This window comes from Helianthus annuus, chromosome 13 (genome assembly GCF_002127325.2).
Source record: "Helianthus annuus cultivar XRQ/B chromosome 13, HanXRQr2.0-SUNRISE, whole genome shotgun sequence".
In the NCBI taxonomy this organism is placed as follows: Eukaryota; Viridiplantae; Streptophyta; class Magnoliopsida; order Asterales; family Asteraceae; genus Helianthus; species Helianthus annuus.
The window spans coordinates 148,910,361-148,930,042 of NC_035445.2; the positions used below are offsets into that span (position 1 = coordinate 148,910,361).

The 19,682-nt window shown below is 37.1% G+C and overlaps 1 protein-coding gene across 1 annotated transcript; it reads left to right on the plus strand.

Annotated features, from left to right (window-relative positions):
- The first annotated feature begins 6,682 nt into the window (after window positions 1–6,682).
- Window positions 6,683–8,644, plus strand: LOC110899679. The gene is made up of 3 exons (XM_022146569.2): window positions 6,683–7,413; window positions 7,516–7,591; window positions 8,403–8,644. Exons 1-2 carry the CDS (start codon window positions 6,901–6,903, stop codon window positions 7,570–7,572), a joined length of 570 nt encoding a protein of 189 aa, XP_022002261.1. The 5' UTR covers window positions 6,683–6,900; the 3' UTR covers window positions 7,573–7,591; window positions 8,403–8,644.
- The last annotated feature ends 11,038 nt before the right edge of the window (window positions 8,645–19,682 follow it).

Below are 19,682 nucleotides of genomic sequence, written 5' to 3' on the forward strand. Positions count from 1 at the left end.
ATTAGAGAGTTATCTCAAGTCTTGTTCCTACTATTTTCTTTTGAGCTTAATCCACTCAATGGACGCTCAAACTCTATCCAAACACGAGTTGTTCGAGCAAATCGAGTCATCTATTGCTCGGATGATCGATATTCTCAAAAATCGTCCCCGGTTCCAAGCTCCTGCCATCGAAACCGCTTCCGCAACAACAACACCAGCCCTAAACACTATGCCACCATTGAAACCAATTGTTACGAACCTATTCGTTAACCAATTGATCCAAAGAAAATAGATCGAAGCTTGAAAGAAATTTAGAGAGAAACCAAGAATTAATTCATATTTCAATCCTAATCAAACAATAAACATACATGCCATTTTATAGGCTTACAAAAGCATCAGGAAAGGAATATACTAAAAAACTAAACCAACTAACTAAACAAGCCTAGTTTTATGGAAAATACAAAACATGAAACACGGAAATAGATGTGAACTTGTTCGTGGCATCTGTCATGGGAACATGGGCACACATCACAACGGCAACAGAGTTACCGGAATTTAGCAGCAAGAGAGAAAGAAGAGGAGCCAGGGTTGTTTTTACAGATGAGAAAACGAGAAAAAGAACTTCATGATCTTCTTGTTCAGAGCCCAGAAGCTGAATTTGATTCATCACTTGGTATGTTTTAATTTTATCATCAAGTTATAAGCTTTATAACATGTTAGGTGAATTTTGACTAAAAGGGAAGAAGATACATGTTGAATTATATAATCTTGGGTGGGATTTTTGACATTTGAGTACCCCCCCCCCCCCCCATGTGATGAACTGATGATATGCTGATTAATTGTTTTATATTTCTTAAATCATATTCATGTTGTAGCATCAAGAACAGGAAATTCTCCTATATTCGGTATGCAATCTGCAACAACTGTTCAAAAAACCGGTGTTGATGAATTTCTCAACTCTGAAAATGATAAGAATGATTATGATTGGTAAATCTTGTCTTATATTTTCTTCATGTACAGATTATGGTTCTATGTTCATGTTTAGGTTCATATATTGACATATTGTGGTTTGTTAAACGAAAATTCGATCTTTTTGGTGGTGTGAATTTGTGAAGTGATGTGGATTATGATTCTCATAAGGCTCATCCGAGTGCAGCAAAGTCTAGAGTGTGTGCGATAAATGGTTTCTTACTAGTCGGTTTACAGTTGATGTGTATATTTTTATTATGTTTTAGTAATGTTTTTTATGTTACTTTTGGTATAGTTATCAAGGAATGGGATCAAATACAAACACTTAAGTTTGTAAGAACCATAAGAACCAATACATAATTGACAAGTATCCATCAATAAAAAATTAGTTTAGGGGTAATTTAGACTTTTTGACCATATTTATTTATAACTAATTAAAAATAATTACAAAAAATATAATCAGCACAACACTATATAATTAGCACAACATCATTAATCGTTCTTCATTATCAGCACATCGTCCTCGAATCGTTCTCCATTATCAACATAAACGACATTAGCACAACATCTTCAATCGTTCTCCATTATCAGCACACCAGATGTGCTGATTATATCTACTTTTGGTGTTTGTTTGTATTATTTTGTAATTAACACATAATCAGCACCTTATTAGCACAAATATAAAACACCTTTTGTTAACTTTTTTTAAAAAACACTTTTATAAATACAAAAAGGTATAGCAATATGGTACTCATATTAAAGATAAAAAAATACTTGATTTTATGGTATATATTTTAAAAAAAAATAATGAAGTATATAAAAGTTATTTTAGTTTAAAAAACCTTGGTGGAATTTGTATTTAATAGAAAATGGTCAAATGACTAGCAATTTTACAAAATTGCCCCTAATTTGTTAGTAGTAATTTTTAATTATAAGAGTTTTATTTATAATCAATATCAACCCTTGATTTAAATTAACAATGGTTCAGATCTGTTCTTACGGTTCTTATAATTAGCACTGTTTGTACAGGATCTCAACCCTAGTTATCAAATACTCAACAAGAGCCTACTTTTGGTATAGTTATCCTTAAACGACGGCGTACGGTGGGGAGTGGTGGCGGAATCCATTAACGGTTCCATTTCTTGAATTTTTGGAGATGTTTTGGAGATCTGAGAGATACCCAAATGGAAATTTTGAATGTTTGTGAGGTTTTGAGAGATATTTGAGGATTTTAAAGATGTGAATTTGAAGAAAATAGAGGGATTTGTGGAGCTATTGTTTGGGTAGCGTGACTAAAGGAAAAAGAAAGAGGAAGGGCTATGAATATGATGGGTTAGACCTTCACAGCATATATTGTATAATCCGATTGTTGTATTTACCTCTTCAATTAATGGAGATTTTGTCACATTTATTGTTAATGTTGGAAGAATCCCCATTCTGGTTAGTAATTAGTTGCATTTTTTCAGAAATTTGTTCCTTAATCTGTATGAGTTTATGCTTTGTTGATGACAAGATGAATTGAACTGAGGTTGTTGAGGGTTGGGTGTGATTTGATTTAAATGGACAGCGGCGAGAGAGAAAAATGGTTGAGAGTGTTGGAGGGTGGTGGCTGGAGGTGGTTGAGGGTGGTGGCTGGAGGTGGCAGTGGAGGTGGCAGTGGTGGTTGAGGGTGGTGAATGGCGGTGGCAGTGGTTGCAGGGGGTAATGTTGTGTCTTAACACAAAGTACAGGGGTAATAACAAAGGACAAATTAGTAATTTACCAGTAGGGGTAATTGTGCGACTTAACACGAATGTTGGGGGGTAAAATGGAAGGGTAATATAGTCATTTCAACTTAGAGTTAACAGATCTGTTATTGACTTTGACGCCGGGAGGTAAGGTTGCAACATAACAGCAAACAGTGAGGGTAAAATTGCAATTATTTCCTTAGGAGGGGTAGACATGCCAATAACCCCTAACCTCAGGGGGTAAAATTACAGTTTACTCAAGATTAAATGAAAATTGTATGTCTCTAGGAATATGGTATGATGATATGATGTTTTCTCTTTATCTAAAATGGTTGAGGGTTTAAATCGTGTAAGATTTAAATATAGAAATATTTAAAAATATGTTAGACTACGGGGTATGGGGCTTGGGTTGGGGGAAAACGTTCAAGCCATCACCCCAGGTGGGTTTGGGTTTCAAGCCGGGCATGGGGCGGTCTTGACATCCTAGCTGGCGGCCTCCTATTCGCTAACCCCGTCATGTCATAGCGGGCCATTTGAAAGTTTGAATTTTAAATTCAAACCGTTTGGCCAAGCCAAGCGGTCACCCCAACATCCCCTATAAATGTAACCCCCAACCCCACCGGCAACCCCATCCCAAACCGTCACTATCCACCGCTACCCCAACGTCTACCCACTTGATCCCACGAACCCGTTACCCCAACCCGAAGAAGATGGCATCTTGGAACCACGAGGAAGAATTGGCCTCGTCACAAGCGTCGTTGACGCTATGAAGGGTCGGCAACCCGGCCAAACACGATATTGGCCGGAAGCATTCGCAACCTACAAACATAACGTCCGACACGACCACCACAACCTCAACGCGTGCCAACATAAATGGTGCGAGCTACGGCCCAAGCTCGATCGTTTCAAGGCTTACTACGAGCCGTTCCGAGCGGCGATTTAAGCCACGAGAACCGGGTGGCGATGGCAAACATTGAATTTCTAGGCAAGGAGCGAAAGGCGTTCGACAAGATCACCATTTTTGAAATTTACCTAACGCTCTAGGTTTTTTATTTTGTAATTTTTAGGTATTATGTAATTTTTAGGATTATGTCATTTTTAAAAATCTAATGAAATTTTAGGTTTTTTTTTTATAAATGTTGTGTGAAATTTATAATTTTTTTGTAATTTTTTTTTTAATAATCTGCCAAGCGGTGCACCTAACCCAAGCCCAACCCACGCTTCGCCATACCCCACGGATACGTCACTAGGCGGTGGGGGGCTCCAATTCCAGGTGTTAACTCATGTCCCTACCCAAACCTAACCCAAGCCCCACCATACCCCACGGTGTTAGTATTACATTAAAATTTGAAATTTGTAAAAAGAAACAAACTAAATTTATATCTTTAATTAATTAATTTGCTACCTTCTCTTCTTCTTTTACGCACACAAAATATATATCGATATATTGAATTCATACGTGTTAAATATAAAATACACGTGTATATTTTAATTTAGTTACTTTCACACAATTGATTGATTATATTATATTTTGCAATAAGTCAAGTTAAACTTACTATTAAATGAATATAAAATGTCTTAATAGTCACGCGAAATTATTAAACTATATTAATCCAAATATATAATCCCATTTTATTTACATACCATTCATACTTCTCAAATCACAATTTTATAATCTCTTCCTACATGACATATATGGGTTGGGAGGGCATGAAAAGAGAGTGTCAAGCGTCATGTGACAGCCACTTACGCAAGAGAGCATGATAAAAAAAAAAAAAAATAAAGTGGTAGCTGCGTGAAAGTTGTGTTTTATAAAAATGAAATAAAAAATAAACAATGTATGTCAGCAGTAGAATACAAAGTCATCCTTAAATACCGGCTGATGATTTCTATGTACCGAAAATATGAAACGTGCCCGATATGCCGTAAAACTTGTATGGATAAATACGGAGAGCACACAGTGCATTGTAAAGAGTTCCCTGGGTTCAAATATCGGCATGACTGGGTGCGGGATGTTTTGTGAGACCTCATGAGAAGAGTTGGGATTTCGACTAAGAAAGAGGCTCCTGTGAATTTCCTTACGGACCCTATGGAAGGCAGATCTACTCTGCGACCAGCGGATCTACCCGTCTTTGGTTGGGCTATGGAGAAACATGCTCGTGTGGACCTCACGGGGGTTTCCCCCTTTGGTTGGTTTAAGAGAAAATGGGTTCGTAGCTGGACAAACAGCAAGAAAGGCAGAATCGAAGAAAGTTGATAAGCACGCTAAAGCTTGTGCAGAGAACCAACATGTTTTGTCCCTTTTGCATTTGACACATTTGACTCCCTAGCACTAGAAGCTATCCAATTCCTGACCAGGGTCCAACGGGTCATCCATAGTTCAACCTCAGTGGGCATGTTTTGTCTTTCTTAGATTAGGGTTTGCAATTCAGAAAGAGGTGGCGGCGCAGCTTGTTGCCCGTCTACCTTCTGTTTTGATGTAACTTGGCAGGTATGAATTAATAAAATTTAAGGTAAAAAATAAAATAAAATAAACATTAAACAATCAAAACCAACTCAAAATCCACCAACCAATAAAAAAGTCGCCACCTCACCATCCATAAGCCCCTCATGCTGAGTGGTGAAGACTTTTCCGCCCTACATGCCATACGCAAACCGATGTGCCCGACGTAAAGAGGCTTCCCCGCCACAAATACATATCCACTCTGTGTGGTATAATAAAACCCAAACAACCCATCTAAAAATTAAATAGAGTTAAATGTCATTTTAGTCCCTGTGGTTTGGATCATTTTGGCAGTTTAGTCTAAAAGTTTCGTTTTTTACCTGCGGGTCCAAAAAGGCTTCACTGTTGCCATTTTAGTCTATTTGGTTTACTTTATCCATTATTTTTGTTAACGAGAAGGGCAATTCGGTCATTTATATGGCCGAATTGCCTTTCTACATATAAAATGACCGAATTACTCTTCTTGTTAACAAAAAGAAAATAGATAAACTTAACCTAATGGACTAAAATAACAATGATGAAGCTTTTTAGACTCACAAATAAAAAATCAAACCTTTACATCAGGGGCGGACTTATATGTAGCCCAAGGTGGGCGGGCGCACCCCGGGAAAAAAAAATTTAGTGCTATTTTTCATTGAAAATCCCGTCTGCACCCCTTGGATTTTTTCGTCCGCACACCTTAGGTAAAAAATGTTTTCGATTTATATTTTAAATTTTTTTAGTAAACTCTAATTAAAAAACTACCTAAATTATATAAACCTATACTACCCAACTTAACCCAAATACCCAATACCTTAACCCACTATTTCATTAAACATAATTAACCCACTAATTACTAGCCCATTAAACAAACTCAACCAAAGTTCAAACTATAATAATTAAAATAAGCTCAATAGTCCCTTAGAATTCCTCCCGCCCTCCCTCTCTTGGGTCGTCTCCTACCAGCGATCATCGAACACAACAGCACGTCACCAGCAGCCGCGAACCACCGCCGTCCGACGCCAAAGGGTAACAAAATTCTTAAATAGGTTTGAAATTTCATGTGTTTTGACGTTGTTTATGGTTGTTTAGATGATTTTTAGGGTGATTATGTTGTTTAGATGATTTTTAGGGTGATTACACACGATTTCTAGAGTTGAAAATTAAAATTGAAACATTATGTTATGGAGCGATCAACTTATGCATCAATTTATTTGTGATAGGAACCATGAGTAGGGACGTTATGGCGCAATTTCTTTTGTTTTACATGACCCGACCCGAACCGATTTTTTTACTTATATACCTAGGGGCCTAAAATTTTTAAAAATGTTTCGCACCTCCATAGAAAAATTCCTAGGTCCGCCACTACTTTACATTAAAGTGTGAAAATGATTCAAACCATATGATCGGGTGGTTCTGCTGGTGGCATAATGATACTCTAGTGGTCCGTCAGTGATCCAAATTTGCCGTTAAAAAAAAAATCGCATTTAACTCAATTAAATATTTATAACCCCTGTTGAAGGGGTCATGCTTTTTGTGTATACTCCACACCCACCTCCCTTCACCTCTCTCGGTCACCTCCTCTTCATCCCTGTCATTGTTTCCTCCCCTCCCCCCTTCTTCTGTTATCCTGAACAAACAATCTTATACATACATACATACATACATACATACATCATCTTTGTATGTATGTATGCACGAGTAACTTCATCCTCATCTTCTTGAAAACTAACCACTATACACATGGCGACGGTGCCGCCGAAACCCCTCCACAACTTCTCACTCCCGTTCCTTAAGTGGGGCCAGTTCCGCCGTCCCCACCGCCACCGCAACTCCCCCGCCACCGACTCCTCCGACCTCAACCGGATTCACACCATCACAAAACAAAAACCCGATAAACAAAACCATAAAAACGACGTCGTGTCGCCGGAGAAAGCAAACTGCAGCAACGGAAAGATCATCGATGGTGACGTGGTAACGACAGATGACGGAGACGTTAAGCCGTGGAATCTGCGGCCGAGGAGGCTGGTGATCGATGCCGTTGAAGGTAACAGTAACGGTAGCGTAAAATCGGGGCGGTTGTTGAGAGGTGGTGGTGGTGCGGCGGAGGAGGAGAACGAGGAGTACGGAAAGAAAAGGAGGTTATGGATCTCGTTATCGAAAGATGAAATTGAAGAAGATGTGTATGCGTTTACTGGATCCAGACCGGTTAGAAGACCGAAGAAGAGGAATAGAACAGCACAGAAACATGTCGATGTATGTCTTTGAATCGTTTGAATTGATTTCAGCTTCTTGTTGGCCCCTGTTTCTATATATATAATATATTTTTGCTTATCTGGTTCTTGATTTGGGTTGCAGAATGTTTTCCCTGGATTGTATTTGGTTGGAGTTTCAGCCGATTCGTATAGAGTTTGAACTGCGAGAATGCGAGATGGTATGAAATTATTAATGATTCGTATCGTGTTCTTGAAATCTGTTTTTGTATGTTCATGTTGTGTACGAAAGGGCTTGTAGCATGGCGGTATCCCATTGTGTATAGTGAATGTGTTATGTTTTAAGTGGTAGTCAAGGGTAGAGGTGCGTAAAATCGGTTTGACAAGAACCAAATTACTGGTTTGCGATCGGGCTGGAACCCCTCTGTTGTTGAACCGGTTTGAAACCTGTTAAAATCGAACCGAAACCTTAGTTGTCAATAGTTGTCGCTGTGGCGAATAGCGTAGCGTATAGGTCGAAGGTCACTGCAGGGTATGTAGCTATAAATAGCAGGATTTCAGTTTTTATTTTAAATATAAATAGCGATTAAATATAGCTATAAAATAGCTGAGTTTTAAGTTTTTGTTAAATATACATGTAAAATAGCGTATATACCTAGGTATTTTGATAAAATATACATATAAAACTTTTTCAATTTTTTTCTAATGTATCGCTATTTATTGCTATTCACTATGTAGCAATAGCATATAAGTATCTTACCCCTATTTGTCGCTATTCGCCATTAACAACTATGAACCGAACCGGTTGAAAGCCGGAGCCGGTTTGGAAACTAACTGATCCTTTTCCACTTGGAAACCGGTTTGGAACATGAACCAAAACCGGTTAGTGTACCTTTAGTTGAGGGTTCTACACTCACAGTGGACATTGGTGTAGATTTTGGAGTAGGTTTAGAGAGTGTGTGAGTTAGCAGTTCTGAAAAAAAATTCTATATTCATGTTTGGTTACTTAATGTTGTGATTGATATGTTGCAGATGTGAAGAGTGAAGACTATGCAGCATGGGATGACAATCTGATTGGAACATAAGAGTTTTTTACTTACAGGTTTAGTAATTGTGGGGATGATTATCTTGTTATTATACGTGCAAATGGATTAAGCGAATTCTTCACTTTTGGTAGGAAACATAAATAAACAAATGTGATGATCATTCATCTATGATTGGATTGGATTGGATTATTATCCTTTCATTGATTGCTATATGTGTTGTTGATGGTATCTGAAAAATCATCTTTGTTACCTTAGAGATGGAATAATCTTGTTTGACTGAGTTCAAAGATCCTTTGCTTTAGCATCTAGAAGCCTGGTCTTTTTGACCATAAAGATGAAAAGTGTCTACATTAGAAGTTAGATCTCATGTCTCGTTTTGACTCGCATGCTTGCTTAGTAGAATTGCAAGTATAGTATGACATACTATGTCGTGTTATATTATACAGTATAATTCTATAATACACGTAAGAAAATTTATGTCGTATTATATTATACAGTATAATTCTATAATACACGTAAGAAAATTTACGTGTGTTTAAACTTTAAAGGTTCAAAAGGGCACCAAAGTGGCAAAGTGTATGCATTTTCTTTACATGTTATTTTAAAGTGGAGAATATTGTAACAATAAAGTTTTGTTATTCGGCATTATCAAAAGAAACTAAAAGGGTTTGGTCAATCAAAAGTGAAACGACCATTTTGTCACAAGTTGGGACGTTGGGTGAGGTGTGATTGGTTTTTGACACATTGGGCTTGGGCTTTCTGGTAACCTAAAGAGTGCACAAAATGGGATTTTTAATAACCGACTTCTTTTGGTTTCTCGTTTCGAGGGTTGGAACCGGTTTGCTATAACCGGTTCGGTTCCGGTTCTGGTAATTTGACCAAAAAAAATACCCTATGTGCCCGGTTTCGAGTAGGGTTCGGTTCCGGTTCTTAAGAAACCGGTTATTGAAATATCCTATTTCTGGGTTTTTCTACACGCAATTTCCGAGTTTTTTAGTACCCTATTTTCAGGTTTTTTAATACCCTATTTTCGGGTTTTTTTCTACACGCTGTGCTTCATTATTGGTCGTTCATGTGATTTCTTGTACAGTGGTTTCAACAACTTCAACTCAGGGGTTTTGAACATGAGACACATATAGGGTCAGGTATTATACTTAGGACCGAGATACCCGATATGATAAATAACTAGAACTGACCTATATTTTGGGTATGTAAATTGGGTATGATATTACGGTCGAGTCGGTTATCAGGTCGGGCCGGATAATAACAAATGCTCACCACTAGGCACTAAACCAACATTTACTAATTTCTTAAGCTAAGTTTATTATAGATGAAAGAATGTTTTTGTTTTTTTAAATTAACCCTTTAAATTAAAAAAGGTAAAAATAATATACAACACAACAAAGTTAAAAATAACATAACCCCCTCCCCCAAACCACCACTCCCACCCACCCACACGCAATTCAACAGGTTGTGGCGATGTGATGCCGCGATGCTGCCTAGACACCAGGGGTGTGGGCCCGTGGGGCGTCATCGGCAGTGAGATAAACGATATGTAGTGGGCCGCGTTGATAGATATTAATTCATCGATGTGTGATTTATCACCCAAATTCATTACCAATTCAAATTCCTTTAAATTCTGAATCATATTGGCATTTAAAATCCAATTTCTTCAAAATTTATTTCCTTTGTCAGATTTTTTTTCATTGGAAAAAAATCGATAATCAAACGCCTCATTATTTTGTTTATATTATAACTTCGGTATAAGCTTGTGAAAATCGAGTTCGGAAGTCATGTTTTAAAACATTACGAAATAACAAACCATAGGTAAGAGGTTTGGTGGTCGGCCCAAAGCATTAACACCTTTTAGCCGTCTTAAAAAAAAAAAAAAAAAAAAAAATCGTTAAGAATATTCTTCCTTCTAAAATTTTCATCTCCATCCATTTAATCCAAAGAAAAAACCAAAGAATATGGTACACAAGAGTCAAGACAATATAGTTATGTTTTGTTTTAAAAGTAACGATGAGAATACAGTCTAGTTGATAAGATACAATCACCTAAAATGTACAACTATTACATAATCCCAATATAATTCACCAACAAGTCTAGTTAATATGGTCTGCGAGGTGACATGGCCGGCCCTGAGAATTCATGTACCATGTTCGAGCTTGAAAAAACGTATCTAAACCTAATATCAATGGACTAATAACTAATATAAACAATTAGCTTTTGAAAGTATCAAAGCATTTCGTGTATTAACTTTAGAGCCGGCACCTTTGTTCACAGCAGAGAACACTTGATTTAACTGTGCTGGCATTGGAAACATCACAATCCATCAACCACGATACTCTTCTCCATATCTCTCCCATCACAACCGAAACCGACCGAATAATATATGTATCATTATCAACACCATTTATTTATATTGTTTTTTTTTTCGATAAAGCGGTATTTATTTACATTGTTTTTGTTTTCAGTAAACTGACATCGTATCGCTACTATACTGTGCCGAACAACATCGTTATTTGTACATATACTCATTCGTATGGTTTCTGTTTGGTAATGAATTTTGTGTTGCTATCATAGTTAACCAAACCGAAACCGACTGAACAACATCGGTATCGGTACCGTTGCTTATTTTTATTGTTGTTGCTTTCGATAAACTAATGTATCATATCGAATAACATTGGTACATGTACTTGTATTCATTTTTATGGTTTGCGGTTTCGGTAATTTTCATTTATACAACTATGTCTGTGATGATATCATTACCACTACCCTGACGATCTGAACTGATCGACACCGTTCGCACAACATCGTTGTCGGCACCGGTGTTCGGTTTTTTTCGTTTCGGTTCATGTAAAACATATGTTGATTTCTAAATCGAGTACATGTAACATACCGGTGCTATAACGAACCTAACCGGTACCAATCGAATACCCACGATAACGTACTGTCGCAACGCGGAAAAAGAACCTAGTTAGTTATTGAAATGAAAATGGTGTGTAGTGCGACGTCAAAATCACATGAAAATTATCCAGTTCTTTACATTATTTTTTACCCGACCATTAACATTTGTATATTATACATATATTAAAAAACGAACCTTATGAACAGTACCCGTCTCTCCCTGGCACATATCTATTGGGCCGCACAATATATTTTATTAAAACTCCAAGTTATTTGTATTTTTAAAAAGTTCAAAATCAATGGATGTTAAGATAAGTTATTATTAGAGAAAATTAAAAAGAAAACATTATTAACCAAAAACTTTCTTATACAAACATTATTTTTCTATCATTTTGAAAGTAGTCTTAGCCTTGTAAGTCGTCTCAACCATTTCGAAAAGAGTATAGTTTAGTCGTCTCAATCGTCTCGCATTGTAACATGATTCTTTTTATCTATGTTTTGATAAAACTAATTTCAAAATTGAACGAGACAAATATCATTTTTTTTATAACTTTGGTAGAGCTATAGAGTACTTTTTTTATATCGTAAGTTGTAGCGAGTGTCAGTACTGGTGACGAATCAAACTGATACCATCCAAACAACATTGTACCACGTAGATTTCGATCAAACACGATATTCACTTTTATAGTTTTTATTAATGTAAACACGGGTTGATATCTTTTTTGGCATATCATAACTTTACTTTTTAGTTTTTTTTTCTGTTATTATAACAAGCATCAGTGTCGTAATAAACTGAACTAATATCGACCGAATTCCCGCCGCAACGCGTGACGATATTTTACTAGTTATTCCTCATTTTCTCCACAGTTTTAGAAATTTTTTTTTCATGTTTAAAACATTGATTGGATAAGCATTTCTAGTGTTTTTCTTCTTCAAAACTTTATTTTAAGGATATGCCTTTCGGCCTAACAGAAATCTGCATTGTGGATTTCAAAGGTTTGCAATTGTTGATGGGCTAAATAAATCGGCCCATGGTGTTAGTCTTTCTTCCTGGATCTTGATACTCAAATGCTTGTGATCCAAGTCTAGTATCATCCACTCAGCCGCTTAAAAATCATATTGGGCCCATTCAAACTTTTAATATGTACACACTACACACATGATACACTTTTGGTTTTTTGGATATCAAATTGCAGGTCAACATTATGGTTGCCTTTAAACGGCAATTTAATTATCCAAATATCCAATTATCAGTCACACTCTCACATATTTTTATCAAACTAATGTCTCATTCATTCAATGATAAATATCACTTTTCATTCTATACTTATCAGGATTATAGTTTCTTGCAACAATTTATGACAGAGAATTTGATCTCTTACACATACACGTACATATCGTGTACATATCGCCATAGGCGGCCTTTATGGTGTGCGGGGAGGACTACCGCACAGGACACGTGTTTAAAAAAACGATATATGTATGTTAATTTTTTTAAATAGTATACTCATACCAGCTCCAATATAGGCCCATTTACAAATCAGTTTTTATGGTTTAGATGTTAGCCCATTGACATTAGGTTTAGTGAGCCCATTTTTTATGGTTTAAATAGAATTGCATTGTTTATCGTTAAGGCATAAGGACACATGTTTTCGAGCTCAAACAGGGTACATGAATTCTCAGAAACGCCCCTGCATATCGCCTACAACTTGCAAGGTATAATCCATAATAATTATTTAAATTTCTTGAAAAGGTTCAATGCCGTAGACCCCGTCCAGCCCACATCAAATTGTCTAAGACCCATTAGGTGAGAGGTAAATCAAACTTATTGAGCAGCTCCAATCAATCTGATCCAACAATGACACGTACTTTTAATATATATCTAGTTTCTTAAAGGCGAAGAATTAACCCGGACCACTTCTCAACTTTTCATTAGATGATAATCATGTATGGGAAAATGATTGTTAATAAATCCAGTGGTTTTATAAATTATTTTGTATTTATTTTAAGAAACTTAATAAAACTAGAGGTATAAGCCTAATAATAATAATTAAGTTAATGACCAATTCAACTACCAAACATGCTTATGAAACCATGGGCCCATGTTTGCCTCCAATGAAATTACCAAACACACCTCGCTTTATTTGAACACACCAAGGTTAAAATAGTCCATTTGCATGCACGATCATCATTGGGAGTCAACTAATTAATCATGATTAGGAATCGGTTCGCACGTGTGAGTTTCAGTTAAACCTTCAAGTTGAGGGATTTGATTAGATTAAGAAATGTATGATGTGTAATCACATGTTTAACAGCTCAGCCCACTCACATGGCCCAGATACGATTTGGCCCATTTTTCAATATATTATTTTTACAAAAATTCTCTTTGCAACTACCTCTTATTTAAATCGCAAAGATTTTCTTTGTAAAAAAAGTTTTTAATTTCCTAAAATAAGATTTATAAAAGAATAACTAATGTCGAATCACATGAATTTTCATTTTAACTCGTAAAATTTCTTGAAATATGTGATATCACGTACGTTGATTTCTTAGACGATTTTATTCTTAAAACCATGGTTGTAATCTCTGATTAGTCACTGATTAATCGCTAGTCTTAGGTTCACCGGACAATTTTTATCTAATCGACCAGTGAATAAGTAGACGTCAACAATGGTCAAATCTAGTCCTAACTGGCCAAAATCAGTGGCAGTCTAGCGATTCCGGTCAAATTTCAGCCAGATTCTTGACCAAAACCTGTATATTCCGACAATCAATCCTATCTACTTGAAAATATGGGTAAAAGAATGTGTTAAAACAAGTCTACTTAAAAATACATATAAAAATGTGTGTATATACATATAAAACTGAAAATTACATATAAAAGCAATGGAGTTTTAACATGTCCATGATAAGGTTTTAACATGATCATGCTTTTGTTCCAACATGACCATGCTTCTATTTTAGCATGATCATGTTCTTTACACTCCAGGGTGTAAGACCCAACGAAACCCAAAATCAATATTTTGCACTGCAGGTTCTAAAAAGCAAATGGAGTTTTAACATAGTTTCTAAAAAGCAATGTAGTTTTAACATGAGTATGCCTTAGTTCCAACATGATCATGCCTCTATCTTCGCATGATCATGTTCTTTGCACTGCATGTTCTAAAACGCAATGGGTTTTAACGTGGTCATGCATTTGTTCCAACATGATCATGCTTCTATTTTAGCATGGCTATACCTCTACTTTAACATCCAGAATAACAAAAATGAAAAGAACTCTAATGAAAACACAATGAGGTGAAAACACAATGAAAATAGAAAATAACACAACTTACAAAAGATCCCCGATTAACGACAGTGGACGGAGAAAGAACTCCGATACACTGTGGGGAAACTGGTTGCGGTGACGGTGGATGGTGGAATGGTGGTTTCAGATCTGAAATCCCCAACAGGTGGTTGAAGGTGGTGGTTTCAGATCTAGTTTCCGGCAAGATGGTGGCGATCTATGTGGTGGAGGTGGTGGTGTTTGTTGTGATGTGGTAGTTTATGGTTTTGAGAATGGTGGATTTGAGTATACAAGGAAAAGAAATAAATTGCAGATGCTGAGTTTTTTTTTTTTTTTTTTTTTTAAGATGATGAGTTTTGACTAAAATGCTCCTCATGTATTTTCATCTTTGTCACATGTCCTCTTTATTGTTTCCTATCTTAGTACCAAAACTAAACTTTGTATTTGATGTTTTCCATTGATTTGGTTTATAAAGATTAAAGTAAATAATAAGGATTTAACCAAAAACTCGTCGAAAGAGACCGTGCAAACCCATGACATTATAGTCTACTGGTATTTTGAGAGTGGGATAAGACTTTAAGACTATTAGATTTTGGGTACGATTCTCACAAACTGAAGAAGATTTTCGAGATTTATTGAGTTTTCTACTTAATTGGTGTATAAGTATTCCGTGCCGTTCAAAAAACAAACCCACGATGGAATGAAGAGAGTGTGTCCAATTAAATCGACATAAAAAGGAGCACTTGTGTTTTGTAAAAGTGAATTAATATTCTGAAAATCTTAGAAATAATTATAAAATAAAAAAGAATAACGAGCTGGCTCTTTAACACAATTAACTTCAAAATAACTATAATTAATCATGAGTGACAGTCGCACATGCATCGGTGCACGTGTGGGTACCCCGAAATGACCTGCTCGATTATTAGTTTTATTATTTTATTTATAAAAAATATACTCTATTGATATCTAAACTACTAAAATTACAGTAACTAATACTTCTATGTGTCAATATCTCTAGATCAAGTGGTGGAGAGTTTGCATTTCTCTTGAGAGATACAGGTTCGACTCCTATTTGGTGCAGAGTGAGACACTGGTAGGCAATGATAGGAGAGACCCAGGGAAACCTAGGTTGGATCCTTGAGCCAAACGGGTTTTACCGGTAATTTCACTGTCGTGCCTACGGGCGGGTGGGTTACCGGGTTTTCCCCAGAATTGGTGGTGGACTCGGGTTACTCTCAGAGTACTCCATTTGTCCAGTAGGTGCCCCAAGAATGCTTGGGATTGAGTTTGTTGGTCGTTAAAAAAAAAAAAAAAAAAAAAAAAAAAAAAAAAAAAAAAACTTCTATGTATTCACAAATTCTATTATAACCTAAAATTTATTAGAAACTAAAAGGTCAAACTATTTGATGACTAAAATGGATTATATTGCTTTGCTTAAGCTGATTTTTTTAAACAAGAAAAAAAATTGTAAATGAGTTCAAACAAAGCGATTTAACCAATTTCTTGAGTTATCATATAGTTTGACATTTTAACCTTAAAAAATTATTCAAAAACAAGGTAACAATGGCTACAAAATTTGATAATATAGTTGTTAGAATTCTTAGAACTGGAACGGACTAGTTCTAAGTTCTAACAAATATATATCTGGTTGGTCGAGTCCATTCGAGTAGATCAGTTACCGGTTGAATGATGAACCGGAACGTATATCTCAATCATATTTCAAATTTATTTTACCTTTGTAATATTTTAGGTTATTACTTCAAACTCCATCTATGTTTAGTGAGTTAATAGCCAAAATGGTCCTTGAGGTTTGCTCACTTTTGCCACTTTAGTCCAAAATCCAAATTTTTTAAATCTGAGTCCCTGAGGTTTGCATCTTGTTGCCATTTTAGTCCAAATTTCAAAAAATCATATTTTTTCAGGATTTCTTATTGAACTTTGTCTTCTTCCTCATTTCTCATAAGGGCAAAATTGTTATTATAGATTATTATAAACTAATTTATATTAACAAAATAAAATAAAGCCTCAAAGAACTTTAAATAACCCTAATCGATCAAAACCTCTCACCTTCCCCCATCATCTTCTTCCTCAGACCTGCTTCCCTTCCCCTAATCGATCATCGAACCCTAACAATGGATGACAACGAAGACTGGAACTGGTGCATCCAAAGAGAAGGCACAACGTTTAATCTGAGGAAGAAGATGATGGGGGAATGTGAGAGGTTTTGATCGATTAGGATTATTTAATGTTGTTTGAGGCTTTTTTTATGTTTTTTAATATAAATTAGTTTATAATAATCTATACTGACAATTTTGTCCTTATGAGAAATGAGGAAGAAAACAAAATTCAGTAAGAAATCCTGAAAAAATCAGACTTTTTTGAAATTTGGACTAAAATGGCAACAAAATGCAAACCTCAGGGACCCAGAGTTAAAAAATTTGGATTTTGGACTAAAGTGGCAAAAGTGAGCAAACCTCAGAGACCATTTTGGCTATTAACTCATGTTTAGTTTATAAATATCTTGATATTACAAACTTGTATCAAAAAATAAATTAGTTTGAGTTGTATCTTTTTTTGACGACAAATTTCTTTTGTTTTTTGGGACTTGAACCCAAGGTCTCTTCTTTCATATACAGATGTTTAAAAGGTTTGTATTTGCCAATGGACTACGATTCAATTAGTTAGTTTAAGTTATATCTTTTTTTAAACGGACTTTAAGTTATGTCAATATATTTATTTTAAAACTATTTGTTACATTAACTCGTTTAAAAACCAACCCGTTATGAATACATCCCTTTCCTAGTTAAAAAATAGATGATCTTTTAAAGTCATATACAAAAGAATTCCAAATATACATTGTATTTTCTTTATCATGTTCAAAATATTTGTAATGTACTCCTAAATATACACTATATGATTGACTATCAATCAAAATAAAAAAACAAAAAAATCACTAGGATGAAATAAATCAAAATTATGAAAAACAATGCACTCTAATTTGAAAGGTGCAAATGGAATAAAAAAAGATAAAAAAGATGTTATATTATTCCACCAAATTGGACCGCAATTAGTGCTCTCGACAAAATACAATAATATGTTCGTGCATAATTTGTGTTATTTCATGTAAACTGGTTATGGGATTGCATAGATCGAATCAAATAATTTTGTTTCCATCTCACATTGGATCCCAAAAAACCGTGTTTTAAATTTATGTTTAAAATCATATTTTCTTTGAACTAAATCAATTAAACTAGGATCTTATATTCGAAGCAAAGTTATGATTCAGATATTGGTTTGTTTTTGGATCCGAAGATATATGATTTGGGTGGTGAAGGGGTATGGTCCCAGATCTCGCGTCAGCATCGACCGCGAGTGACCATTACCCTTATCAAAACCCCCACTAGCTAACAACCTACTTGTGTCCGTGCGAGAACGCGTCGACATAGTGGTTGAATCCAATCTGTCCAATGATGGAGGAGGACTTACCTGGAATATGAGAACGGTATAGTGATGCGGCTGGCACCGCATCTGGTGTATGCAAACGGAAGTATTCACAGCGATGCGGCCTGGCACTGCATCCAGTGAACACTTCTATCAATACAGAGAAGCTGGATAACAGCAACAGTCACTACAGATGACGATGCGGCCTGACACCGCATCTCGCGTATTTCTTGATCAAAGAGTGAGACGCGGGAACATCTACAGTTACCGCAAACAGCGATGCGGCTTGCACCGCACCCTGTCTACTCATCAAGTGGGACTGACACCACAGAGCAAGTAGCACCAATGGCAGCCGCCTGTCAGGACTACGTAAGCGACAGACTGACGTGGCGTCGCCTCCCCGGCCAACATGTCTGACACACCTGCAAAGGTGCAGCATGCCGTCAGTCTATCCATCCACCTCCTCCTTCACTCCTCGGCTATAAATACCAACCCCAAACTAGGTTTGAGGTATCTCTTGACAACTCTCTCACTACTACTACTATCATACTTTCCTTCCCAAGCAGACTACTGATTCTCACGCCGGAGAGTGGTAACAAGGAGCACCCCCCACCTCATCCTCCTTGTTACGAGTCACGGTTTGTTTCCTTGTGCAGGAGATCAACCCACCGGTGATCCAGCCAGCGATCCTCGAGAGGAAGGGATTAACTCTTCTTGACGAAACCAGTGAGTTAACCCTGCCCGGTTAACCATTGTTTCATCATTGGCGCCCAACGCTACTCTTAGCACTTTTTCAGCCATCCTTCTCCCTCTCAAAAAATCATGATTGATCACCAAAACAATGCCGGGGATAACCAAAACCCCGCAAACCCAGTGCCGGTAGGGGTTAATCCCTCAACCTCACACCCTGGACACATTGACACGTCGATGCAAAGGGGTCCATCCCTTACGTTCGGACATAACCTATCACAGTACGCATCTGTGATCCCACCAGACATGGACCCTCATGCCTGGTATGACGAGCAGGCAGCTCTGCTGGCCGCAACATATAACCGCGCTTGTGCGGAAGCGCAAGTAAAAGCTGGGCCTACCCCAGCACCGCATACCCCTGCGGGTCGTATTTTACAATACAAAGGCAGGGTACCCTCACGTCCAGCCTCGAGAAGCAGACATGAAAACCGCGGATCATCTTACTGTGATGTCCGCACAATAAACGAGGACGATTCCTCGTACGGGTCCCACACCAGGGGACCAGTACATACCCGCCTAGGTCCTTATAGCGAGGACATGCGATGGTCCGCATCCCGACATGGCTCCGGAATTCAGAGCCGGTTGGGCCCACAGCCATATACCGAAAGGTATGGTCGTACCGACCCGGACGACCATACATATTGCGGGGATTCTCATGCTTACAGTAGTAGACCAGGAGGACGGCACTATATTCCTCCCACTCATCCTCGCAACACATACCTTAGGGCTGCAAAGCGCCCTGAGAACCAGCCCTACAGGCCGAAAGCTGCGGCCGAAAACTCCAAATTCGCCCCGCGAATTGCCCACGCCCATGTCACCACAACAAAATTCCCATTCAATGTTGGGAAATACAACGGTTCGTCCGACCCGGACGACCAT

What these genes read in the sequence shown, in the direction of transcription:
- LOC110899679 (XM_022146569.2), top strand. Translation starts at nt 6,901, where the DNA reads ATGGCGACGGTGCCGCCGAAACCCCTCCACAACTTCTCACTCCCGTTC. An exon ending in CAGCACAGAAACATGTCGAT is followed by an intron (nt 7,414 to 7,515) that starts GTATGTCTTTGA and finishes TTTGGGTTGCAG; the next exon opens with AATGTTTTCCCTGGATTGTA.